This window comes from Hypanus sabinus, chromosome 14, assembly GCF_030144855.1.
Source record: "Hypanus sabinus isolate sHypSab1 chromosome 14, sHypSab1.hap1, whole genome shotgun sequence".
Classification (NCBI taxonomy): Eukaryota; Metazoa; Chordata; class Chondrichthyes; order Myliobatiformes; family Dasyatidae; genus Hypanus; species Hypanus sabinus.
This window is the reverse complement of record NC_082719.1, coordinates 56,302,648-56,330,126: the sequence shown is the minus strand read 5'-3', so window position 1 is coordinate 56,330,126 and position 27,479 is coordinate 56,302,648. Positions and strand designations below refer to the sequence as shown.

General features: G+C 40.1%; 1 protein-coding gene across 2 annotated transcripts in view; it reads left to right on the top strand.

The window, feature by feature from the left end:
• The window catches only part of LOC132404417 (zeta-sarcoglycan), a 452,353-nt gene that overhangs the window by 301,614 nt on the left and 123,260 nt on the right, over nucleotides 1-27,479 (top strand). Inside the window, exon 4 of one of the 2 annotated variants that reach the window (XM_059988547.1) lies at nucleotides 25,416-25,538. The exons of the other annotated variant lie outside the window; for it this stretch is intronic. Within the exon in view, the coding sequence (XP_059844530.1) occupies nucleotides 25,416-25,538 (123 nt within the window). The remainder of the gene's footprint in view (nucleotides 1-25,415; nucleotides 25,539-27,479) is intronic. 2 annotated transcript variants of the gene reach the window in all.

Below are 27,479 nucleotides of genomic sequence, written 5' to 3'. Positions count from 1 at the left end.
ACACTGCTGGTTTAAGGGGAATTTTTTCTATTTCTTGATGATAGCATTTATTAACCTTCTTATCAGATAGATGTGGTTACTCTGAAGCTGAGGAATCTAAGTGATTACATTAAATATTGGCAATAGTTGTGTCATACCATCTTTGAATTCTGACGAGGCAGGCTTGCTTCATTTGAAACCATATACTCCTTGCAAAAGCAGAATTGATGTTACAATGCTATCTGAAATAATCATTTTATAATGCATCCTCTGTTCTGTTGTTCCAGATTGTAAACCATTATTAAGCAGCATTTCATTTCCTGGTTTTCAGTAAATGGTGATTTACATTTTCATTCCACCACTGTGAACAGAATTGTGTCTAATAAAACAGTTATTCCAGTAAGCTATTACTTATGGATTTCCTGTGAGAAATCATTTAAGAGAAACTCAAAAAAATGAATTATTAATTCAATTTTACACAAAGAATCAACAAAAAGACAGCTCACAAGCTGTAGACCATTTCATTTTGCCATTTAATGAAGATCAAAAGGATCTCTGTTTTGTACAGCTCAATTTCATAAAGTGAAAGCTGAATTATAAGAAAAAGAAGACAACTTCAACCAGCTGGTGGAGAAATCAATTTTGAAACAGCAAAGTGGCACATTTAAATGACTCAGTTCTAACCCAGATTATTATGACAAGAATGGGCAAGGAAGAATAGTAACATCTAAATTATCTCCTTTTGCATTATTTCTTTGTAGTCACAAAAGATTAACAAATGGCAAAAATAAAACTGATCTCTTCAAACTTCATATGCAATAAAATAAAGTGTTTCATTGTGTAAATGAGACAATAGTTTGAAGGGCTTCAGTAAGCGAATCTTTCAGATCTTTAATTGATGGCTTAGTGGGAAATAAAAACCATAATATAGCCAAATAACTTTAGAAATCATGAATTTACATTACATACTTGAAAAAACAAACTTCGATATATGTGTGATGGAGAGTATGTTGATTGGCTCCATCACAGCCTTGAATGGAAACACCAATGCCCTTGAATGGAAAATCCTACCAAAAGTTACAGCCCTACAATACATTCGTAAAGCCCTACCCACCATTGAGCGCATCTACATGAATTGTTGTCGCAGGAAAGCAGCATCCATTATCAGGGATCCCCATCACCTCTCTTCTCACTGCTGCCATTAGGAAGGAGGTACAGGAGCCTGAAGACTCACACCAACAGGTTCAGGAACAGTGATTACCCCTCAACCATCAGGCTCTTGAACCAGAGGGGATAACTTTACTCAACATCACTTACCAATCAATGAAATGTTCCTATAACCTATGGACTCTCTTTCAAGGACTCTATATCTTACGTTCTCAGTATCTATTGCTTGTTTATTTATTATTGTTTCTTTCTGTTTGTATTTGCACAGTTTTCTGACCTTTGCACACTGCTTGAACACCCAAGTTGGTGCAGTCTTTCATTTACTATATTATGGGCTTATTGAGTAAATGAATCTCAGGGTTGTATATGGTGACTGTATGTACTTTTGATCATAAATTTACTTTGACCTTTGATGCCTATCCTACAGTACTTGTTTTGATTCTGAATGCATTGTCAATTAATGGCATTTTTCTTCCCCATGGATTAAAAAATCCTAATATCCTTCTTCTTTCTAATTAGTTATTAAGATGTTGCTTTCCAGGTTGCTGCCTCCTTCTTAACTCATTCCACCAGAAAAAGTACATATAATGAATATAAATAGAATCCCACAATCCCTGAATAAACAACAAAAATGACTGATAGCCTCCAACCTGATAGCATGAATATTGATTTCTCCTTCTGGTGAACAAATTCCACCCTCCTTTCCTCTATTCCACAATCTGACCTTTTGCCTCTTCTTACCTGCCCATTACTTCCTTTGGTCCTCTCTTCCTTCCCTTTCTCCTATGGTCTACTCTCTTTTCCTATCAGATTCCTTTTCCTCCAACCCTTGACCTTTCCCACCCACCTTCCAGCTAGCCTCCTTCCCCTTCCCCCACCTTTTTATTTGGACGTCTTCCCCCTTCCTTCTCAGTCCTGACGAAGGATGTTTTGGCTTGAAACATTGACCGTCTATTCATTTCCAGCGTTGCTGCCTGGCCTGCTGAGTTCCTCCAGAAATTTGTGTGTGTTGCTTTGGATTTTCAGCAACAGCTGACTTCCTCATGTTTATGTTTGGGATGTTGCTGTGATTGTGGTGACTCTACTATAAAGGATTATAATTCCCTGAAAACCCCACTGTATTTTCAATTGGTCTTCCTTATAGAGCTTGCACATTCTTTGCCCATTTTTGTGATATGATCTTCTTCCTGCTTCTCATTACAAATGCAATCACTTCCCTATGATGAACAAACATAATTTGTTAATTTCAAATATACTGCATTTCCGACATCACAGAGAAGGGCCTCAGCCTGAATTGCCAACTATTCTGCAGTCCCTTGTGCTGAGGAAAATAAGGTGCTTTCAGAAGGTGAAGGTGAAAAAAAAAACCCCTAATGGACCAGGGAAAATGTCCCTCTTTGGTTCTGATTAAGGAGCTATCAGGAGGCACTTCACTGTGATATTGTGGTGATCTACATATACCTGTCTGGACATGCCCGCCCCCCCCCCCCCCCCCCACCCTGGCTGACTGCTCCTGTGGCTCCTCCCACAGACCCCTGTATAAAGGCGATTGGAGGCACTGCTCCTCCCTCAGTCTCCAGGATGTTGTGTGGTGGTCTCTTGCTGCTGACGGTGCTTTCTTCCAGCCAATAAAAGCCTACCTTAACTCACGTCTCCAAGAGTTACTGATGGTGCATCAGATATTGAGGGCAATAGGCAGAACCCGTGACAACAAAACACAAAACGTTACTCCATGTGTTGTGTGTGTAAGTTATACGTGCTATGTTATGCACCTGGGTTTGAAGGAACACACACAAAATGCTGGAGGAACTCAGCAGATCACTGGAAATGAGTAAACAGTCAGCATTTCAGACATTTCTTCAGGACTGGAAAGGAGGAGGGAAGATGCCAGAATAAAATGTGGGGAGAGAGGAAGGAGGACAAGCTAGGAGGTGAGAAGTGGAGACAGGTGGATGGGAAAGATAAAGGGCTTGAGAAGAAGGGGTGGACCATGGGAGAGAAGAGAGAGGAGTGAACCATGGGAGAAAGGTAAGGAGGAGGGACGCCAAGGGGAGGTGGTAGGCAGATGAGAAAAAGAGTGGGGAATAGAAGAAGAAAGAAGAGAGAGGGGGGAAAGTTACCAGAAGGTGAAATCAATGTTCGTGCCATCAGGTAGGAGGCTACCTAGATGGAAAATGAGGTGCTGCTCCTCCATCCTGAGTCTGGTCTCATCATGGCAAAGGAGGAGGTCATGCACTGACATCTCAGTATGATAACTGGATAAGAATTAAAATGATTGGCCACCAAGAAATTCCACTTTTGGTGGATGGAACAGAGGTGCTTGACAAACTGGTCCCTCAATTTACATTGGGTTGCACCAATGTAGAGGGGGCCGCATCAGGGCCACTGGATACAATATTGAAGCCCTAGAGGTTCAGAGGTGAAGTGTTGTCTCACCTGGAAAAACTGTAAGGGAGGAAGGAAATGATCAGGTGTAGCATTTCTGTCACTTGCAGGAATATGTGCCAGGAGGGAGACTAGTGGGGAGAAATGAAGGGACAAAGGAATCACAGAGGGAGTGATTTTTATGGAAAGCAGAACATGGGTGGGGTTCGAGGGCAGAGGTGAAGGTACAGAGGTAACCTTGATGAATTGCTTTAGCTAATGTTATTGAATACGCACACTGCTGCCAGCACATGCTGATGATGGAAGTCGATATTGAGATCGGTCACAGAGGTAGCAGAAACTCAAACTACTATTATTGAGATTGCAGTTCTTGTGATTGCATGCATAAATGCAAATTATAGGTGCTTCTTATCCAACAGATTTCACCGATGTATGTGTTGCAAAGACTATGAGGCTATGTAGTTTAAAGAATACCTCTCCTATGAAGCACAGATCTCCCTTGATATTGCAGCCATAAAGTTACTGGTCCATTCTTGATTTTAGTTGGTAGGGACCTCCAACATTGTAAAAGAATTTGTGTCCGTAGTGTTACTGGAGTTTAGATTAAAACAGTTGCATTTCTCGTGATATTGATTATAGTATTTGACATGTGGGAGAAACTTAATTCTTCATGTTATGCAGATTCTGTTCCATTATATAAAAATAAGAACTGTCAACAAAGCTGAATCTTGTGAAGTATCTCATAAAATATTGATGGAGAGAAGGTTACTGAAAATTCATGTTGATTGTTGGCATGGGGTTGCTTCCCTAATAAACAATAGCTTGTAGATGCATTGCTTAGCATCCATTTGTGTGGGCAGAAAATGATTTATGACAGGGAGGTTGATTTGCATTTCTCCTAATCAATAATTTTTTTCTCCATTTTTGCATTTATTGTTCAGAAAATTTGGGTAACCTTACTTCATCTTGACCTTTGGGATTCATTGTAATGGTAGCATTTATTGCCTGTTTCTAGCTGCCCTTGAGAGAAGGTTGTGGCTTTCATTTTTTATGGTAAATGTGCTCCCATAATGATTTTACACAGCTACCTCTTTAATCATCCATTTTAGCCTCTTCTCCTTTGATAGTTTTCCACCTGTAGAGTGCCTTGAGATTCCCTTTCAACCTAAACAGTTCTGTATATATGCAAACTGCTGTTGAGATAAAACAAAACAGTATTACTTTTATCACATGTACATAATTATGCTACTTTAACATGAAATTATTATGCTATAGGAATCTATTCAACCTATACGCTAGCTTCTACCACAGCAACGTTACCTGTCCTTTATGTCCCATATTGCCCAAAAATTATCAGACATTCAAGGGTTTTCCTGACAAAAGTGTAACAGAGAAAGACCTCCTGTTTTAGGTTACAAAAAGTGGTTTATTGACATGTTAGATGGGGTCCAAGTGTGACTGAGGTCCTCCTCCATTTCCAATGGAAATAAATAAAATGCTTGCTGCATCTGCCAGTGGATGGCAAACAGATTTCAGTTCACTATAGTGCAATGCAAGGCATCTGGGGTAGTCATAGTATGTGACTACATGATAATATTATGAATGTAGAACAATAGAAAATTTTGGATCACAAATCATTGAAGTTATCAGGTAGTAGATAAGGTAATGAAGGAGACATGAGAGCTGTTTATCTTTAAATGACAAAGCACAGAATGTAATGGTGAGGAAGCATGCTGGATTTGTAGGAAGGATATGCTAAGAGGGTGAAGGAGTGGACAGAGAGAGAGAAATGAGGAACTTGCTACATTTGGGACAGCTTGGGAGGTGGGCTTTTATTTGAAACACAGGATATTGAAGGATAGTTAATTGAGACTCAGAATGTTAAATATGGTCTAGGCATGAACACAGAAAAAACTTATTGCCCCTAGCAGCTGAGAAAAATTATTGGTAGAATTATTTTCTTCAGATTAATGGTGGTGACTGTCCAAAGTTATTTACCTGAAATGGTGGAGGCTTTGATTATTATCAAATTTAATTCTTCTCAATTCAAAAATATTTATAGTAAGTATATTGCATACATGAAGCACAATACTAATGGTATACCTCACATTGAAAAAAAACAATATGTAGGTGGGTACTTGACAACCCATAATTTAGTAAATTGTAGATTGAATGTTGAGAAGTAGATTAACCCTAATAAGCTCTTTTTGTTGTTTCTATGGATGCACTGCACCAAATAGTCTCTGTTTTGAACAGAGATTCCTACTATTCTGTGAATCCACTGATCTATTTGGAGTCTTTAGGGTCAGCCTTCATAAAATATTTTGAAAAAACTTCTGGGAAGTGTGAAATCAATATGATTGAGAGACGCTTGCATTTCCAGAGGAGATAAACAGGCCGGTTGCCACAGGCACACAACTGCGTGGGTGGCTTTGGGAGGCAACACCACCGAAGCTGGCGGAAACGTGATGATGGGATACAACAAAAATAGTCCCCAACCCATTTGCCAACCAGTGAATTGCACAAGGAAAACTGTTAGCAGATTGAGTGCAAATTATAAATAACTTTTTATAACTTTCGAGTTGAAGGTGTCTGTACCACAGAAGGAAACACTTCTACTGCATTGAGCAGACCTCAATCAGTTACCTGTATACACAGCAATGCCTACTATCTCCTAACAATGTACCTCAAAACTAACATTAGATTTAGTTTTTATTTTTTGTATTTCATTTATAAATGACAATTTTAAGTGCTTGTTTAGTTTGCTGAAGTTCAGAAAATTACTGTAAATTAAAATATATAGATGCCATGCCCAGCAGAAATGGCTGCCTCAATTTAGATGTGACTGGTGCTTATCAGTCTTTGTTGTTATCAATTGCACCTTCCAGAGGTGAAACGACATTGTTCTTGCTCACTGCAGCATCAAGCTCAAATTTACAATATACAGCTTAATCTGTGACAAAATTTTATGCACCTTTTAAAATCATTTAAGTTAATTGCATTAATAAAGACTGCATTACATGTACTTGAAGAGTTATTGCAATGTTTTCAGCAGAAAGGAAATGGGACAAGAAGCACATTAAATATGAAAGTAAACTAGGGCTGAGTTTATTTCAGCCAGTTAAATAAGTAAACTGTAAGCAAGGCCTAACAGGTAAAACAAAAAAAATGAGGAATGGCAAGCTGTCAAAGAGAGTTGTGTAATGATTCCGTCACATACTGCAATGTTTTACGTTTTGCGCTGGTAGTATTTTTCCCGGAATTAGATGCGAACAGTCAGCAATCACGATGCATGAAGCCAAACACTGTGTGAATCTTGCCCAAAGTTGTTTTGTGCACGAGTCCCACATTGTACTAGAGCAAGACTTATGGAGGGCTGGGGGTTTGAGTCCTGCTGTGGTCCCAGTCCTACTTGGACAATTCTTTTTATAGTTTAATGCCTACCTATTAATATCCTCAGATATTCCACCAAATCTTCTGCGTGGCCAGAGTATCTCCCTTGTTGCCCTTTCCCTATGTCTTCACCCACAGCAGCACCTCTTCCATGCATCATTTACAATCTGCTCCCCATATGATATTTTATTGCTAGTGAATCCCACCACCACAGTTTCTTCCTGCAGGCCTTATCCTATTTTACACAATGCCTTGGACCTCATACACAATGAAGTGTCTCTGACTGGGAGTATTGCACAGTACTGCTGGTGCAGGCCTCCCACCTGGCATCATAGATTCACGCAGCAAAGAGGCAGACCTGTCTGTCCTCCCTGCCCGTGCCATCCATCGAGTAGCCAACACTTATCCCATTTACCAGCACATGGTCTGTAGAGCACCATGCCTTTTAATTTGTATTCATCCAGATGATTTCATAAACATTGTGAAAATATCTGCCACCAGCATCTTCACAGGCTCATGGTGGCAACTTAACTAGTGTCTAGTGTTTCCAGTGAGTAACAATTTCTAGAGTTTAGGTTCAAATATACATTTATGCTTGAAAGTGAAAGATAGAAGTTCCCTTCTGAGAGATTGTTTTTACACTTTAATCTGCATTGTTATTGTTTTACCTTATTTTACCTCAATGCACTGTGTAATGATTTGATCTGTGTGAACACAGCATAAGCTTTTTACTGTATCTTGGTAATGTGCGAATAATAAATTAAAATCAATGATATATTAGTAATGAAAATAAAGCTTATGAAGGAGAACTGACAGAGGAACTAAAAGGTATAAAGCCAATGTATGAAAAAAATAAAATATTGTTTATTAATGGGAACACCAAAAAGCTACAGTGGACAGAAGAAATATAATGCTGAGGCACCAAAAGAATAATTTGCATCATGTTCATGAAGAAGAATGATAAAATGTTATAACAGGGAAGAAGAGGGTGGCAGTCTATAGCAGGATAATAAAAAAGATTACAATGTAGTTGGCCGTGCTTAAACTGGCAAAACAAAGTAATACAGAATAGGTGGGTCCTTGTTTAATGAAAAAAATTGAAAGTGAGAAGCCTCTGAAAACTAACTTTCATATCATTGTGGAGACAAAGCTGGTATCAGCGAACTCAGTGAAGAGAAAATCTGCAGATGCTGGAAATCCAAGCACCACACACAAAATGCTGGAGGAACTCAGCAGGCCAGGCAGCATCTATGGAAAGCAGTACAGTCAACGTTTCAGGTTGAGACCTTTCAGCAGAGAAGTTAGAATCAGGTTTAATATCTCTGGCATATGTTGTGAAATTTCTTAACTTCGTGGCAGCAGTACAAGGCAATACATGATAATATAGAAAAATAAATAAATAAGTAAATCAATCACAATAAGTATATATATGTACATTAAATAGTTCAATTAAATATAGTGCAAAAACAGAAATAATAAAAATGAAGTAGTGTTCATGGGTTCAATGTCCTTTTAGGAATTGTATGAAAGAGGGGAAGTAACTGTTCCTGAATCGCTGAGTGTGTGCCTTCAGGCTTCTGTACCTCCTTCCTGATGGTAGCAATGAGAAGAGGGCATGTCCTGGGTGATGGGGTCCTTAATGATGGACACTGCCTTTCGGAGACGTAGCTCTTTGAAAATGTTCTGTAGGATTGATAGTGTTACACACTGAGCTAGACATAGGTGTTTGTATTTAGGAGTTTGTATTGTACTGAGGAGTTATTTATGATATATTATGTCCTCTGTAAAAGCTGCAAAAAGGTTATACCAAATAATTACTGGTCAGCCTGTGTACTGTTAGCATTTGGGTAAATCTCTAGAGACAATGATCCAAGGTAAAATTAATTATCATTTGGAAGAACAGTGATTAATATCTGACAGCCAGTGGGGATTTATTAAAGCCAAATTGTGTCTGGCTAATTTTATTGAGTTCTTAGATGAAGTAACAGAGATTAATGAAGCCAGATTTGTTGAATATAAGTAGAATTTTAAAGAGGTGTGATAAAGCACCAATTAATAGCCTTTTAGGAAAACTGAAGCTTTAGATGTACTTAGAATTTCGTAGATTCAGAACACAATGAGATGTGTGAAATTGGCAGGCACATGGAAGTTTATTGCTGAGATGGATGAAGTAATGTTCTTAGGAGAGAAAGTGAAAACAAAGCACAGAGAGATCTAAATATGCTCTGTACATGTCTACCATGGTTTCATTCACAGTTAGTAGAAGTGTCTGGCAAAATTTAGAAGATTGCTTCCATGTCAGTCACAAATAAATTTTGTGAGATCTAGGAGTAGACACTTGTCCATATACCCAATGGCTAAATAGTTGATATAGTAGTGTACGCATATTGTGCTATACTTCTGAAATACAGGCTGGTGGAGGCCAGTGGAACGGAACTTAGAATTCAGGATTTGATTGATATGAAACTTCAGCACACACTTTTCCAAGATTTTTTCTGTCCCTCTAGTGTACAGGAATGCGCGACATTCACACACTTCTATGCTCCAAAACTTAAATCTTCTAAATGACCCTATTAAAGAATAAGTACTGCTTTTGAAAGAATAAGTGTGTCAATTAAAGAGGGCAACGTGTATCTGAAGGGTTTCAGAATAAGTATCCTCCCATTTAAAATGAAAAAAGGAGTTTCTTCCTTGGCGTCTCATGAATTTTTTCGATTTCTTTCCTCTGCAACCTATGATAGTTGAATAAGTGAATATACCCAAGTATGAAATAAGCAGATTTTTGCTCTCCAAGGGACTACAGAGTCAGGGAGAACAGACAGGAAAATAGAGCGGAAACCAAGATCAAATCAACTATAATCTTATTGGAAAGCAAAGCAGACTGCAAGAGTCACATGATCCATTCCTGATCCCATTTTTATGTAGACTGTTTTCTTTTCATGCATATTAACTAACTGTTTTATTATGAATTTTTTCTACATGTGTTGGTACTATATAGAGAGTTTGTTTTTATTTGCAATTCAAGTGTCTACACAGCAAGTTAAATATTTTCATCCAGGAATGACAGCAGTACAGTATATCACTTTTCTGGTTGATTACTGATAAATGTACTCAATCAGTAATTACTTTTAGAGCAGCACATTCAAATAAAATTAACTAATCAAGTACATTTGATTGAGCTATTTAGCTTCACTGATTTGTGCACAGGTAATGTTGATCTGAGCTGAATTTAGAGTAATTAAATATATAAAAAAGAAAGTGATACATCATATACAAGAACTATAGGCAATCATGTGCTTTAGTCTTGCTGTCCTTGGTGAATGCTTTGAAACTATTCAACTGTGTTTTCATTTTGACTATATCAATCTTTCTTTAATCTTATTTGAAGGTTGAATTCAGGACATGAAATGAACTATTCGTGGTTATTATATAAGCAAATACTCTATTTTGTAATTTAAGATATCAATATTCTCCTAATATTCTGTGAATTTGTAGACTTCAACTAGATTCTTTTTTCATTCTTAATAACATTTTTAGATAATTAAAATGTTATTAATTTTTTCAACTTACATCAGACATGAAATCATATTTTGGTTAAAAGCACTATCCTTATCATCAGTATTTAATCATCTCTTTGAAAGGAAACTTTAAAGATGGTGCTTTAAAAGATTGCCTTCATCAAAGTTTAACTTGAAGGAGGCTTCAATGTTCAATATTTTGCATCTCCAATGTGCTGTATACTTGTATGAGTTTTAAACCAATTAATTGGATCCTATCTTAATTAGTAGTGACATTCATTGGCACAGATGATACTGCAAGGTCAGACAGCTGCATGCTGCTCAGAATAAAGATTTAGCTTTTCCATAGTGCTTCACTGAGAGCTGAAATTGTGCGGCAATTCTCTGTCATGAGTTGCAGTATGTTGAAGACTAAATAGAGGCATGTCAATGTCTACACAGTAGGGCCTATAAGTTCAGTCCTACAATGGTGAGAAATGGTGCTGTGCAGTTAAAAATGGACCTTATCTGGATCACAGCCAAACTGAACCCATGTCAATGGTTCTTAGTCTCTGATAGGAAATTTCACCCCGAACTTTTCTACAGGAAGTCCCTCAAGTGATGGCTGCAATAGTTGAATATTCAATATTCATCTCTGGTGTGATTCTCAGTCTCATTAATCAGAAAAATGACTGCTTGATTTATTTCTTTTTTGCAGAACAACTAGTTTTTGTTTGCAAATAAACTCCAAGATTGTTCTAGTTAAAGAGCCTTTGATCAAATCCCATTCCTTGCCTGCCTTCTCTACACCATCTCACAGTTTATCCTGAATCTGAGTCTTCCTGCACTCCTGCAGAGAGTTCTGTGCTTGATGCAGACATCCAATGGGGAATCTAGACCGAACATTTCTCATGCAACTAGACCATTGTAGCAGAGAAATCGCAGGCAACTTTTGAGACCATTTGTGAAGATGCATTGGAAGACTCACTACCAATGCCAAATTTCACAGTTTGCCTTGTATACTCTCTCAGTGAGTTTACCAAGCTCTGCACTCAAGGACGGAAAACTTCTCTTTGTATTTCTCCTTCAGCCCACAGGGGCAGGCAGAGTAGCATGGGGACTTGCTGCATTTTCAGGCCTCCACAAAGTACAGGCACTTGTAGATTATACTCATTTAATGTTATTCCTTACAATAGCCTTTCAGTCCTGCCAGGCACACTTTTTGATAGGACAAGAGAATGTATTTTCTCCCTCAGAGTAAAGAACATGTTTCCTGTGGGTAATGTTATTAACCTGCTTGAAGAGAACATCTGAAGTCACTGTCTCTTATTTCATCAGTTCAATATCAATTCTTAAACTGGCAACACGCTTCACTGGTTTGAAGAAGGTGATGCTTATGTTACTAATATATTACTTTAAAGATTAGTGCTCAAGGTGTCATCTGCAGGACAAAGAATTGACAGATGGGAGTCTAGGCAAAATGAAAGAAGTGATGCTACATAAGGAAAACTGATAATGTTGTTTTGGGAAGCTTTTGCTAGCAGATTACAGTCTTCATTGAACTTTTGAATGTCAGTACTCTGGTGACTGCAGTATGATTTTACTCCCATTTAAAATAAGAAGGGTATTTCTAGCTTTCTTCCCAATTGTTAAATTACTCAGGTTAATTCTGGACTTGAGATATATCCTTGTCATGTAAGCTAATTTTAGCTGATTACAGATAGATATGTGTACAATTACAAATAAAATTAGGTATTAAATTGATTTTCCTGTATTGACCTTGCAAGGTTGAATTATCTTGCTCTGACTGCAAATTATAAACCCCAGAAAGTAATGGTGAGAACTGAATAATTATAAAATATCATTGACATAAGTAATATACAATGTGTAATCAAAACCACTGGAATTTAACTTGTAGGAACACCATCTGCACAAGGTTGCCACAGCTTGAGGACTTGGCAAAGCATGAGGTTCTCGAGGTAATTGTGAACGTGGAATAAACATGACATTGCCAACAACCATTTCCCTCCCATTCCCCAGGAGAAAATAAATACTAAAAAATTAATTGAACAGTAAAAGGAATAGAGGCTTTCAGAGTTGTTATTTCAGGGAAAGGAAAAGGAAAATAAAGAATGTATGATGAACAAACATTGAACAATCATAAAATTTAACGCTACATTTTGATTTCAGGTTTAAGTAATCTAGCAAATATCTGCACTTAACTGTGATCAAGATACCAAACAATTTTCACCTTCATCTATCAATTTAAAGTAGAAAGAAGGTACTTTAACATGTTGAATCCATGCCCATCATTCGTTATGCAGTATTACTGCACTGACAACTGTGAACTGCACTATTCTTGATTACAATCATATCCCAGCTGGGAATTTGAAATCGAGGCTAGATAATCCAAACATACATTTAGAAAGGCTTATGCAAGCCATGTTGATGATAAATTTCAGTGCCTGTGAAGGAAAAGAAGCAATCTTGAGCCATGAGTCCTGCAATCCACCAATTATTTCCTTTACAAGTGAGCTCTCTGTGGTTAGGATTACTTTGTATATTATGAGGCTTGCTTTGCAATAAAAAATCACTTACATAGTCAGTATCCACATCCTTCCTGTAGTGAGGTGACCAGAACTGAACACAACACTCCAAGTGGGGTCTGCCCAAGGTCTTATGTAGCTGTAACATTACCTCATGGCTCTGGAACTCAGTTGCATGGTTGATGAATGTCAACACACCATACATCTTCCTAACAACACGGTCAACCTGCGCAGCAGCGTTGAGTGTCCTATCGACACTCGGAGCAAGAAGGCTGTGAGTGAATGGCTGATTTCCAGAGCAAAGGCAGTTTTACTACTCAGGGTAAAAGAGAGGCAAGACTGAGTAGGAGCGTGACGTCAGCCAGTAGAGCGCGAAAGGTTTTAAAAGCAGACCGCCCTATTCAGCGGTCAGTGTTCGGAGCGGGCAACAGAGTGAGAGGTAGCAGAGTGATAGGGTTTTGGCTCAACGAGTTTAGCTGGTAACAGGACAAGGCGAGATAAGTTTACCTGTGTTATTTGCAGAAAGGAAGAAGTATGTGTGTGAGGCCAGTTTTCTGTGCTCGGTGTCAGATGTGGGAGGTCCTGGAGTCTCCCGGCATCCTGGATGGCCATATCTGCACCAGGTGTGTCGAGCTACAGCTCCTAAGGGACCGAATTAGGGGACTGGAGATGCAGCTCGATGACCTTTGCCTGGTCAGGAAGCGCAAGAAGGTGATAGAAAGGAGTTATAGGCAGGTGGTCACATTGGGGCCACAGGCAACAGACAGGTGGGTCACAGTCAGGAGGGGGAAGGGGAAGAATCAGGTACTAGAGAGTACCCCTGTGGCAGTACCCCTTGACAATAAGTTCTGTTTGAGCAATGTTGGGGGGGGGGGGGGGGGGGACAGCCTACATTGGGGAAGCAACAATGGCTGTGCCTCTGGCACAGAGTCTGGCTCTGTGGCTCCAAAGCGTAAGGAAAGTAAGAGGAAGGCAGTAGTGACAGGGGACTCTATAGTTAGAGGGTCAGGAAAGACGTCTGTGGACACAGGAAAGAAACTCATATGGTAGCTTGCCTCCCAGGTGCCAGGGTCTGGGATGTTACAGATCGGGTCCAAGATATCCTGCAGTGGGAGGTAGAACAGCCAGAGATCGTGGTACATATTGGTACCATTGACATAGGTAGGAAAAGGGAAAAGGTCCTGAAAAAAGACTGCAGGGAGTTAGGAAGGAAGTTCAGAAGCAGGACCGCAAAGGTAGTAATCTTGGGATTACTGCCTGTGCCACGCCACAGTGAGAATAGGAATACAATGAGGTGGAGGATAAATGTGTGGCTGAGGGATTGGAGCAGGGGGCAGGGATTCAGATTTCTGGATCATTGGGACCTCTTTTGGGGCAGGTGTGACCGGTACAAAAAGGACAAGTTGCACGTGAATCTCAGGGGGACCAATATCCTGGCGGGAAGGTTTATTGAGGCTGCTGGGGAGGGTATAAACCAGAATTGTTGGGGGGGTGGGGGTTTGGAACAGGACTGAAGAGACTGGGAAAGAGGACATTAGCTCACAAATAGAGAAAGCTTGTAGACAGTGTAAGAGGGAGGATAGGCAGGTGATAGAGAAGTGACACACTCAGATCGAAAGTTTGAGGTGTGTCTATTTTAACGCAAGAAGTGTTGTGAACAAAGCAGATGAGCTTAGAACATGGATCAGTACTTGGGGCTATGGTGTGGTGGCCATTTCAGAGACTTGGATGGCTCAAGGACAGGAATGGTTACTTACAGTGCCGGGTTTTAGATGTTTCAGAAAGGACAGGGAGGGAGGCAAAAGAGGTGGGGGCGTGGCACTGTTGATCAGAGATAGTGTCACGGCTGCAGAAAAGGTGGGCACCATGGAGGGGTTGTCTACGGAATCTCAGTGGGTGGAAGCTAGGAATAGGAAGGGGTCAATAACTCTACTGGGTGCTTTTTATAGGCTGCCCAATAGTAACAGGGATATTGAGGAGCAGAGAGGGAAACAGATCCTGGAAAGGTGTAATAATAACAGAGTTGTCGTGGTGGGAGATTTTAACTTCCCAAATATCGATTGGCATCTCCCTGGAGGAAAGGGTTTAGATGGGGTGGTGTTTGTTAAGTGTGTGCAGAAAGGTTTCTTGACACAATATGTAGATAAGCCGACAAGAGGAGAGGTTGTACTTGATTTGGTATTGGGAAATGAACCTAGTCAGGAGTCAGATCTCTCAGTAGGAGAGCATTGTGGAGATAGTGATCGTAATTCTATCTCCTTTACAATAGCTTTGGGGAGAGATAGGAACAGACAAGTTAGAAAAGCATTTAATTGGAGTAACAAGAATTATGGGGCTATCAGGCAGGAAATTGGAAGTTTATATTGGAAACAGATGTTCTCAGGGAAAGGTACGAAAGAAATGTGGCAAACGTTCAGGGGATATTTGTGTCGAGTTCTGCATATGTACATTTCAGTGAGATGGTAAAGTTATGATAGGGTACAGGAACTGTGGTGTACAAAGGCTGTAATAAATCTAGTCAAGAAGAAAAGAAAAGCTTACAAAAGGTTCAGAGAGCTAGGTATGTTAGAGATCTAGAAGATTATAAGGCTACTGGGAAGGAGCTTAAGAAGGAAATTAGGAGAGGCAGAAGGAGTCATGAGAAGGCCTTGGCAGGCAGGATTAAGAAAAACCCCAAGGCATTCTGTAAGTATGTGAAGAGCAAGAGGATAAGATGTGAAAGAACAGGACCTATCAAGTGTGCAATGGGAAAGTGTATATGGAACTGGATAAAATAGGAAATACTTAATGAATACTTTACTTCAGTATTCACTATGGAAAAGGATTGTAGTGATGACTTGCAGCAGACTGAAAAACTTGAGCATGTAGATATTAGGAAAGAGGATGTGCTGGAGCTTTAGGAAAGCATCAAGTCAGATAAGTGGCCGGGACCGGATGAGATGTACCCCAGGCTACTGTGGGAGGTGAGGTAGGAGATTGCTGAGCTTCTGGCGATGATCTTTACATCATTAATGGGGACAGGAGAGCTCTGAAAGATTGTAAGGTCATGGATGTTGTTCTTTTATTCAAGAAAGGGAGTAGAAATAGCCCAGGAAAATATAGACCAGTGAGTCTTACCTCAGTGGTTGCTCAGTTGATGGAGAAGATACTGAGAGGCAGAATTTATGAACATTTCAGAGGTATAATAGGATTAGGAATAGTCATCATGGCTTTGTCAATGGCAGGTCATGCCTTACGATTCTGATTGAATTTTTTGAGGGTGTGACTAAACACATTGATGAAGGAAGAGCAGTAGATGTAGTGTATATGGACTTCAGCAAGGCATTTGACAAGGTACCCTATGCAAGGCTTACTGAGAAAGTAAGGAGGCATGGAATCCAAGGGGACATTGCTTTGTGGACAACCTGGATGAGGAAGTGGAGGGATGGGTTAGTAAGTTTGCTGATGACACAAAGGTTGGGGGTGTTGTGGATGGTGTGGAGGGCTGTCAGTGGTTACAGTGGGACATTAATAGGATGCAAAACTAGGCTGAGAATTGGTAGATGGAGTCCAACCCAGATAAGTGTGAAGTGGTTCATTTTGGAAGGTCAAATATGATGGGGCAGAATATAGTATTAATGGTAAGACTCTTGGCAGTGTGGAGGATCAGAGGGATCTTGGGGTCCAAGACCATAGGACACTCAAAGCAGCTGCGCAGGTTGACTCTGTGGTTAAGAAGGCGTACGGTGTATTGCCTTCATCAATCGTGGAATTGAATTTAGGAGCCAAGAGGTAATGTTGCAGCTATATAGGACCCTGGTCAGACCCCACTTGAGGTACTGTGCTCAGTTCTAGTTTCCTCTCTACAGGAAGGATGTGGAAGCCATAGAAAGGGTGCAGAGGAGATTTACGAGGATGTTGCCTGGATTGGGGAGCATGCCTTATGAGAATAGGTTAAGTGAACTCAGCCTTTTCTCTTTAGAGCGACGGAGAATGAGAGGTGACCTGATAGAGGTGTATAAGTTGATGAGAGGCATTGATCATGTGGATAGTCGAAGGCTTTTTCCCAGGGCTGAAATGGTTGCCACACGAGGACACAGGTTTAAGGTGCTGGGGAGTAGGAACAGAGGAGATGTCAGGGGTAAGTTTTTTACTCAGAGAGTGGTGAGTGCGTGGAATGGGCTGCTGGCAACAGTGGTGGAGGTGGATATGATAAGGTCTTTTAAGAGACTTTTAGACAGGTACATGGAGCTTAGAAAAATAGAGGGCTATAGGTAAGCCTAGTAATTTTTAAGGTGGGGACATGTTCAGCATAACTGTGGGCCAAAGGGTCTGTATTGTGCTGTAGGTTTTCTATGTTTCTATGACATGGACCCCAAGATCTCCCAGATCCTCCACACTGCCAAGAATCTTACCATTTATATTATATTCTATCTTCAAATTGGACCTACCAAAATGAACCACTTTCACACTTACCTGAGTTGAGGACCATCTGCCACTCTCTCAGCCCAGTTTTGCATCCTATTGGTCCTGCTGTAACCTCTGGCAACCCGCCAGACTATCCACAACACCTCCAACCTTTGTTTCACCAACAAACTTACTAACCCACCCTCTTCTTCTTCATCCAGGTCTTTTATAAAAAACACAAAGAGGAGGGGTCCCAAAAAAAGATTGCTGCAGAACACCACTGGTCACGTACCTCCATGCAGAATATGAATATTCTACATCCATCCTTTGCCTTCTGTGGGCAAGCCAATTCTGGATCCACAAAGCAAGGTCTCCTTGGATCCCATGCCTCCATACTTTCTGAAGGAGCCTTGCATGGGGAACCTTATCAAATGCTTTACTGAAATCCATATACACTACATCCACTGATCTACATTCACCAGTGTGCTTTGTTACTTCCTCAAGGAGTTCAATCTGGTTCGGAAGGCAGTACCTGTCTTTGACTATTCCTAATCAGATTATATCTCTCCAAATGCTCATAAATCCTGCCTCTCAGGGTCTTCTCCAACAACTTGCCCACCACTGAATTCAGACTCACTGGTCTACAATTTCTTGGGTTATCTCTACTCCATTTGCAATCTTTCAATCCTCCAATCCTCCAGTACTTCTCCCGTCCCTCGTGATGATGCCAAGATCATCGCAAGAGGCTCAGCAATCTCCTCCCCACTGTAGCCTGGTGTATATCTCATCCGGTCCCTGTGACTTATCTAACTTAATGCTTTTCAAAAGCTCCAGCAGATCCTTTTTCTTAATGTCTATGTTGTCAAGCATTTCAGTCTGCTGTAAGTCATCTTCACAATTGCCAATGTCTTTCTCCCTGGTGAATACTGAAGCAAAGTATTCATTAAGTACCTCCGCCACCTTCTCCAACTCTATGGGACGTTTTCACTATCACACCTGATTGGTCCTATTCTCACATGAATCATGCTCTTGCTCATCACATACTTGTAGAACTCCTGGATGTTTTCTTTAATCCTGCTCACCAAGGACTCCTCTTGGCCCCTTCTGGCTCTCCTAATTCTTTTCTTAAGCTCCTTCCTAGCAACCTTGTAATTTTCTAGAGCTCCAATAGCACCTAGTTTCTTGAACATTTCATAAACTTTTCTTTTCTTCTTAACCAGATTTTCTACATCCTTTGCACACCATGGTTAACTCTACCATTATTTCCCTGCTTCAATGGAACATACCTATGCAGAACTCCATGCAAATGTTCCCTGAATATTTGCCAAATTACTGCCATGCATTTCCCTAAGAACATCTGCTCCCAATTTATGCTTTCAAATTCCTGCCTAATAGTATCATATTTCCCTCTACCCCAATTAAATGTTTTCCCACATTGTCTGCTCCTGTCCCTGTCCAGCACTATGGTGAAAAAGATAGAGTTGTGGCACTACCTCCAAAATGCTCTCCCACTGAGAGATCTGACAGCTGACCAGATTCATTTCCCAATACCAGATCAAGAACATCCTCTCCTCTAGTCGGCTTATCTACATATTGTGTCAGGAAACCTTCCTGAACACACCTAACAATCTCCACCCCATCTAAACCCCTTGCACTAAGGAGATGCCAAACAATATTAGGAAAGTTAAAACCTTCAATCAGATCAGCCCTATCATTATTACATAGTTCCAGAATCTGGCTCCCTGTCTGTTTCTTGATATCCCTGTTACTATTGGGGGGTCTATAAAAACACCCAGTAGGGGTATTGCCCCTTTCCTGTTTCTGACTTCCACCCACACTGACGCAATAGACAATCCCTCCTTGACTTACTTTTTTTCTGCAGTCGTGGCACTATCCCTAGTTAGCAATGCTACACTCCCACCTCTTTTGCCTCCCTCTCTGTTCTTTTTGTAACATCTAAAGCCTGGCACACTCAGCAGCCATTCTTGCGCCTGAGACATCCAAGTCTCTGTAATGGCAACAACATCACAGTTCCACATATTGATCCACTCTCTAAGTTCATCTATCTTGTTTATGATACTCCTTGCATTAAAATAGACACATCTCAAACCATCAGGCTGAATGCATCTTTGCTCTAACACCTGCCTATCCTTCCTCACAAACTCCCTACAAACTGTCTCTATTTGTGCTCCAACCTCTCTATCCTCCACCTCTTCACTTCAGTTCCCACCCCTCTGCAAATCTAGCTTAAACCCTCGGCAACAGCATTAGCAAACCTGCCCACCAGAGCATTGGTCCCCCTCCGATTCAAGGGTAACCTTTTCATACAGGTCACACCTGTCCAAAATAGGCCCAATGATCCAAAAATCTGAATCCCTGCTCCCTGCTGCAATCCTTAAGCTATGCATTTATCCTTCACCTCATTCTATTCCTATACCCACTGTCACGTGGCACAGGCAGCGATCCAAAGATTGCTAAATTTGTGGTCCTGCTTCTCAGCTTCCTTCCTAACTCCCTGTATTCTGCTTTCAGGACCTCCACCCTTTTTATACCTATGTCGTTGGTAGCAATATGTATCACGACCTCTGACTCCTCATCCTCCCATTTCAGGATATTGTGGACGCTCTCAGAAACATTATGAACCCTGGTACCTGGGAGGCAAGCTACTATCCATGTTTCTTTTTCATGTCCACAGAATCACCTACCTGTTCCCCCTAACTCTAGAGTCCATATTACCGCTGCCCTCTTCTTCCATTCCCTACCCTTCTGAGCCATGGTGCCAGAGACATGGCCACTGCAGCTTCCCCCTCCCAAACAGCACTCAAAATGGAGTACTTATTGTTAAGGGGGATAGCCACTACCAGGTGTTCTCCACTATCTGATGCCTTCCCTTCCCTCTCCTGACGATCACCCACTTACCTGCCTCCTGTGGCCCCGGGGTGATTCCCTGCCTATCAGTCCTATCTATTACTCTCCTTAACGTTCAAAGCTCATCGAGCTGCAGTTCCAGTTTCCTAACTGGGTCTCTAAGGAGCAGCAGCTTGGTGCAGCTGACGCAGATGTGGCCATCTGGGAGGCTGGAAGTCTCCTGGACAACCCACATCTGACATCCAGAACAGAAAACTGGCCTTGCATTCTTGTGGAAAGCTCGCTCTCTCTACGAATTGCTTGGTCTGCTGCTAATGAGCTAAGCCCCGTGAAACGCTCTTTTTTTAAAACTTTTCTCCCCGACCTGTGGGAAGCGTTCTCTCTCTCTTTGAAAAAAGAGAATTGACAAGAAACAGGAAATCAAAACATAAATGAAACATATTTATGGATATGAAAGTTAAGAAATCATAGAATGACATGGTCTATAAGAAGAGTTTGGATATTCTCAAGAAATTCTATTTACAAGAATACGATTATGTCAAGTCTTTATAACAGCGTTTGGAATGTGAAATCAATTGTTGAAATGTAGTTCTAACGATTTATCCGGGAAGCATATGATCTCTGCCAAGTATATTGAGCACTGGCAAAGTTAAAGTGATCTGATATTGTTCTAGCAACATAAACAAGATGGTTATCTGTTGTGAGTGAGATGTACAGAACAGAGTCTAAAATGATTGTAAATAATGGACTACACCTGAACTAGAGGGGTATAAATATCCTTGCAGGCAGGTTTCCTAAAGCTGTTGGGGTTGGTTTAAATAATTTGGTAGAGGGATGGGAAATGGAATAATAGAACTGAGGATGTAGATGTTTGGGTACTCGTAGATGTCGTATATAGTGAGACTGTGAGTAAGCTCACATAGATGACTGGGTAAAATTGCAGTCAGGGAATGGGTTGTAACATGGTGTTACCAGAACTGGAGCTGTTATAAATGAATGCATGCAGTATATGGAATAAAGTAGATAATCTTGTACTACGGGTTAGAGATTGTCATGATAGATATTGTGTGCATCCTGAGTCGTGGCTGAAAGAAGATTGTAGTTGGGAGCTTAACATTGTATCTAAAGGACAAGCAAGTAGGCAGAAGGGGTGGATTGTTTCTGTTGGTAAAAAGTGAAATCACATCCTTAAAAGGAGGTGACGGAATGGCAATACAGAGAGGGAATTTGTAGAGTGCCTATGAGATGTTTTGTCAGAGTATCTTGTGGGCGAACCTACCAGGGAAAAGGCAATACTGGGCTGGGTGCTGTATAATGGACAGATTTGATTAGCGAGCTTAAGGTAACAGATCCCTTTGCTGGCAGTATTCATAATATGATAGAATTCTCCATCCAATTTGAGAGGGAGAAGAAAAAGTAATTTGTATAGTATTGCAGTAGATCAAAGGGAATTAAAGAGGCATGGGAGAGGAGCCAGCCAAAGTTGATTAAAAGAGAGCATTAACAAGGATGACAGCAGAACAGCAATGACTGGACTTTCTAGGAGCAATTCAGAATGTGCAGGATAGATACATCCCAAAGATGAAGTGTTCTGAAGGGCAAATGATGCAACTGTGGCTGACCAGGGAAGACAAAGACAGCAAAAAAGCAAGAGAGAGGGCATATAATAGAGCAAAAATCAGTAGGAAGTGGATTAGGAAGCTTTTAAAAGAGGATACAAAATGGTTTTTCAGGTACTGTACATAAAAGAGTAAAAGAGATGTAAGAGTGGATATCGGTCCGCAGGAAAATGACGTTAGAGAGGTAGTAATGGGGAATAAAGAATTGAGAGAAGAACTTAATAGATATCTTGTGTCAGTCTTCACTGTAGAAATTTGAGTGTTCATAGACAGAAGTGAGTATAGCTGCTATTAGTAGAAGGTGCTTGGGAAGCTAAAAGGTCTGAAGGTAAATAAGTCACCTGGACCAGATGGACTGCACCCCAGTTTCTGGTTTCTGAAGGAGGTAGCTGAAGAGATTGTGGAGGCATTAGTAATGATCTTTCAAGAAATGATCTTCTATCTTAAATATACCCATGGACTTAGCCTCCACCATAGTCTGTGGTAGAGCATTTCACAGATTCACTACCTTCTGGTTAAAAAAAATTGCACCTTACCTCTGTTCTAAAAGGTCATCTCTCAGTTTTCACGCTGTGGCCTCTAGTTCTGGACACCTCCACTATAGGAAACATCCTCTCCACATCCAGTCTATCTATTCCTTTCAACATTCAGTAGGTTTCAATGAAGTCACCTTTCATTCTTCTGAATTCCTGTGGATAGAGGCCCAGAGTCATCATATGCTCTTCATAAGACAAGCCATTCAATCCTGGAATCATGTTTGTCAACCTCCTTTGAACCAGTTTCAGAAAATTCTTTCTAAGATAATGGACTCAGAACTGCTCAAAATACTACACATGAAGATCACCAGTGCTTTGTAAAGTTCAAACTTTATATTGTAGTCCTCTTGAAATTAAAGCTAACATTGCATTTGCACTCACAGGAAATCTGCAGATGCTGGAAATTCAAGCAACACACACAAAATGCTGGTGGAACGCAGCAGGCCAGGCAGCATCTATAGGGAGAAGCACTGTCATCGTTTCGGGTCTCGGCCAATTACATTTGCCCTCCTCACCAGAGACTCAAACTGCAAATTAACTTATAGGATTCCTGCACAAGGACTCCCATGTTGTTTTGTGCCTCAGTTTTTTGTATTTTCCATCAATTTAGAAAATAGTCAGCCCTTTCATTTCAAAGTGCATGACCATACAATTCCCAACAGTGTATTCCATCTGCTGTTTCTTCGTCCATTCTCCTAATACGTCTAAGTCCTTTTGTAGCCTTTCTACTTCCTCAAAGCTACCTGCCCTGCACCTATCTTCAAACTGTCTGTAAACTTTGCAATAATGCCATCAATTCCGTCATCCAAATCATTGACACATAATCTAAAAAGAATCAGTCCTATCTCAGATCTCTATGGAATACCACTAGTCACCAGCAACCAATCAAATAAGGCTCCCTTTATTCCCACTTTTAGTCTCTTAACAACCAGCCACTGCTTTATTCATGCGAGAATCTTTCCTGTAATACATGGTCTCATAGCTTGTTAAGCAGCTTCATGTATGACATCTTGTCAAAGGCTTTCTGAAAATGCAAGTACACAACATCAACCGATTATCCTTTGTGTATCCTTCTTGTTATTTCTTCAAAGAATTCCAACAGAATTCAGAATTATGAAAGATGAAGTGTTAAGGTGATAAAATAGCCCAAAGTCAGCAGGGGAAATTTTGCCTAACATATCTATTGAAATTTCTTGAGGAAATAACAGGTAATATAGACAAAGGAGAATCAATTTCCTTGGGTTTTCAGGAGGCCTTTGACAAGGTGCTGCAAATGAGGCTGCATAACAAGACAAGAGCCCATGGCATTGCAGGTAGCATACTAGCATGTGTAGAACCTTGGCTGACTGGAGGAGGTAAACAGGAGCCTGTTTTGGTTTGCTGCCGGTGACTAGTGGTGTTCTGCAGTGGAACTACTGCTTTGCATGTTAAATGTTAGTAATTTAGATGACAGAATTCATGGCATTTTAGTCAAAGTTGTAAATGATGCCAAAATAGGTGGAGGGATAGATGTTGTTGAGGAAGCAGGGAATCTCCAGAAAGACTTTGGAAGATTGAATAAAGGTGTAGGCTATTTTCTAAATTGGGAAAAACATATTCAAAAATCAGAGGTGCAAAGGTACTTTGGAAGTCCTCATGCAGGATTCCCTAAAGCTTAACTTGCAGGTTGAGCCAGTGGTAAATAAGGCAAATGCAATGTTAGACTTCCTTTCAAGAGGACTAGGATATAAAAGCAGGGATGTACAGTAATGCTGAGGTTTTCTAAGTCATTGGTCATAGCACCCTTGGATTATTGTGAACAGTATTGAGCCCTTTATCTAAGAAAAATTGTGCTGGCATTGGTGAGAGTCCAGAGAAGGTTCCCAAGAATGATTCTATGAATGAATGGGTTAATGTATAAGAAGTGTTTGATGGCTCCGGGCCTGTTCTTTCGGAAGTTTAGAGGAATGGGAGAGGGGAGGAATCTCATTGAATCCTATTGAATAGTGAATAGCCAAGGTGGAGTGGAGAGGGTTTTTCTATAATGGGGGAGTTTAGGATCAGGGGGCACAGCCTCATAATAGAAGGAAATCCATTTAAAACAGAGATAAGGAGGAATTCTTTTAGCCAGAGGGTAGTGAATTTGTGGAATTCATTGGCACAAATGGCTGTGGAGGCCAAGTCACTGGATATATTTAAAGTGGATGTTGATATTCAGGGCATCAAAGGTTATAGGGAGAAGGCAAGAGAATGGGGTTGAGAAATCAGCCATGATGGAATAGGCTTGATGGGCCAAATGGTCTAATGCTGTCCTATGTCTTATGATCTATAAAACACTGCAAGAGTTTTAGAAAACCCCATTCATTCTGAAGATTTCCCAAATAAAACCCACGATAATGTTGACTTAGCCCTACTTTATCCTAAGAAAAATCAATAGAAGATTAACAAGCCATTCAAGGAGCAGTTGGATGAAATTACATGTTTCTAAATTGTATCATCACTTTGTAATTAATGTGTTGTAACTGAAAAGCAAAATCACCATATGTGCTAGAACTTCAGTTTTAAAAGAGATTTGCTTTCTGACTTGTCCAATTCTAATGAAAGCCTTTGATCTAAGATTTTTTATTCTTTATTGTAATTGATTTTTCAGTAGAATTCTTTGTTTGGTAATTTGCTTCACCAATATCATTTCAATATTTAGAAAGTTTAAGTTAGTTAATCTAGACTATTATCTTTATAATAATAGTTTATTGATGTTCTCTATCAACACCTCATAATAAGATTTTTGAGAGGTTTATACAATAAATTTATCATTGCATTTATGTTGAAAATATGGAATGCTGATAGATGGCTGACCTTATATATTTGATGATAAGTCAAACAACAGTGTTCAAAAGACATCATAAATTCCATCACAGCTTTTCAGTAGTTTTAATATTCCACAGGTATAAACAAAACATCCAGTAAAATATTTCAAGATGTACTTAATTAATTTTGTCATTTTGGCTAAAGGAACATCTAAATCATTAAATGTGCTTTCTGTACATGATCTTATTTCAGGGTCTAATGCTGTAGAGGCCCAGTGCCGAAGATTTGAAGTAAAAACAGAAGATGGCAAGAAGTTGTTATTTTCTGCAGATGAAAATGAAATTGCTATTGGAGTTGACAAACTGCGGGTAACAGGTAACACTCATTAAAACATAACTAACGTCTTTCACAATTCACCCTGTTATCTTTCATGAATTCTGTTTTATAAGATCAAAAAAACAGTGCAGTTCAGTTATGCAGTGTGAGATGTGGGAATTAATTCTATGCCAAAAATGATGAAAGTGGTTAAGAACACTGAAATTGATAAGAAGAGCATACAAACTTCAAGCAAAACTAAACAACATTTGGTGAAGAATTGGTCCTGGCAGGGATTATATATCATCTATTTTTTAAATGAAATTACTCTGAAGTGAATTTCACTCTACTTTCATGTTGAAGCAGTGAGCCATATGATTTAAATTTAATCAGATGTAAAAAAAAAAGATGTTCCTGGAATAAACATTGGAGTCAATTTTATATTGACTTTGCATCATTATTATTGTAAGAAATGTAGAAAAGATTCTTCAAGCATCAAATTGCTAATAACATGCTCCCAAAATATGATACAATATCTTTGTCACTTATCGCAGCAGAGTTTGTCTGATCAAGTTTTGGGATAATTTGTTTATCTTCCTTAAATGTTAACAGGAAAGGCTGAAAGTGTTCAGCAGAACAACCACTATATGAGGAAATGAAACAGAGATCATGTTTATGGTCAATGACCTTTCATCAGAAGAGTACTGATAAAAGGCCATCAACCTGTTTCTCTCGCAGTAGATGCTGCCCGACCTGCAGAGAATTTCTAGACTTTTATGTTTTTCTATCAGATTTGCAGCATTTGCAAATATATGGTTTTAGTTTCTTTGTATAGTTTAGAGAATAAACAGAGGAACTGAGCTACACTATAAACACAAGAGATTCAGCAACTGCTGGAAATCCAGTGCAACCCACACAAAATGCTGGAAAAACTCTGTAAGTCAGGCAGTGTCTCTGGAAAATAAACAGTTAGAGTTTCCGACCTTTCTTCAGGACCAGAAAGGAAGGGAGAGATAAAGGGGAGATGCCTGGATAAAATTGTGGGGGGGGGAGCGAGAGGAAGACTAGCTAGGTGGTGATAGGTGAAGACAGGTGGGTGGGATAGGTAAAGGTCTAGAGAAGATGGAATCTGATAAGAAAGGAGAGTGGGCCATGGGAGAAAGGGAAGAAGGAGGGCACCAGGAGGAGTTGTTAGTAGATGAGGAGAGGTGGTAAGAGACCAGAGTGGGGGATAGAAAAAGAGGGAAGAGGGAGGAGGGAAATTTCAGAAAGAAAAATCAATGTTAATGCCATCAGGTAGGAGGCTATCTAGATTGAATATGAGGTGTTGATCCTCCACCCTGACAGTGGCCTGATATTGTCAAAAGAGGAGGGCATTGAGCAACATGTTGAAACAGGAATGGGAATAAGTATTAAAATGGTTGACCGCCAGTAAATTCCTCTTTTAGCAGATAGAGCTGATTATTGAGTTCAGGAGGAGGAAAGCAGAGGTCTATGAGCCAGTCCTCTCCAAGGATCAGAGGTAGAGAGTGTCAAAAAATTTAAATCACTCTTTGTTATAATTTCAGAGGATACCTGTCCTGGGCCCAGGATGTATACTTAATTATGAAGAAAGCATGGCAGTGCCTCTACTTTCTTAGGAATTTGCAAAGATTCAGCATGATGTCTATAATTTTGACTAACTTCTACAGATGTATGGTGGAGAGTATATTGATTGGCTGCATCACAGCCTAGTATAAAAACACCAGAAGTAGTGAATACAGCCCAGTCAATTGTGGTAAAGCCCTCCCCACCACTGAGCATTCTCGCAGGAAAGCAGCATCCATCATGATGGGACCACCCATCACCCTGGTCCTTCTTCTTGCTGCTGTAATCAGGAAGAAGGTAGAGGAGCCTCAAAACTTTTACCACGAGGCTCAGGAACAGTTATTACCCCTCAACCATCAGTTTCTCAAATGAGAGAGGATAACTTCACTCAACTTTACTTCACTTCCCCGTCAC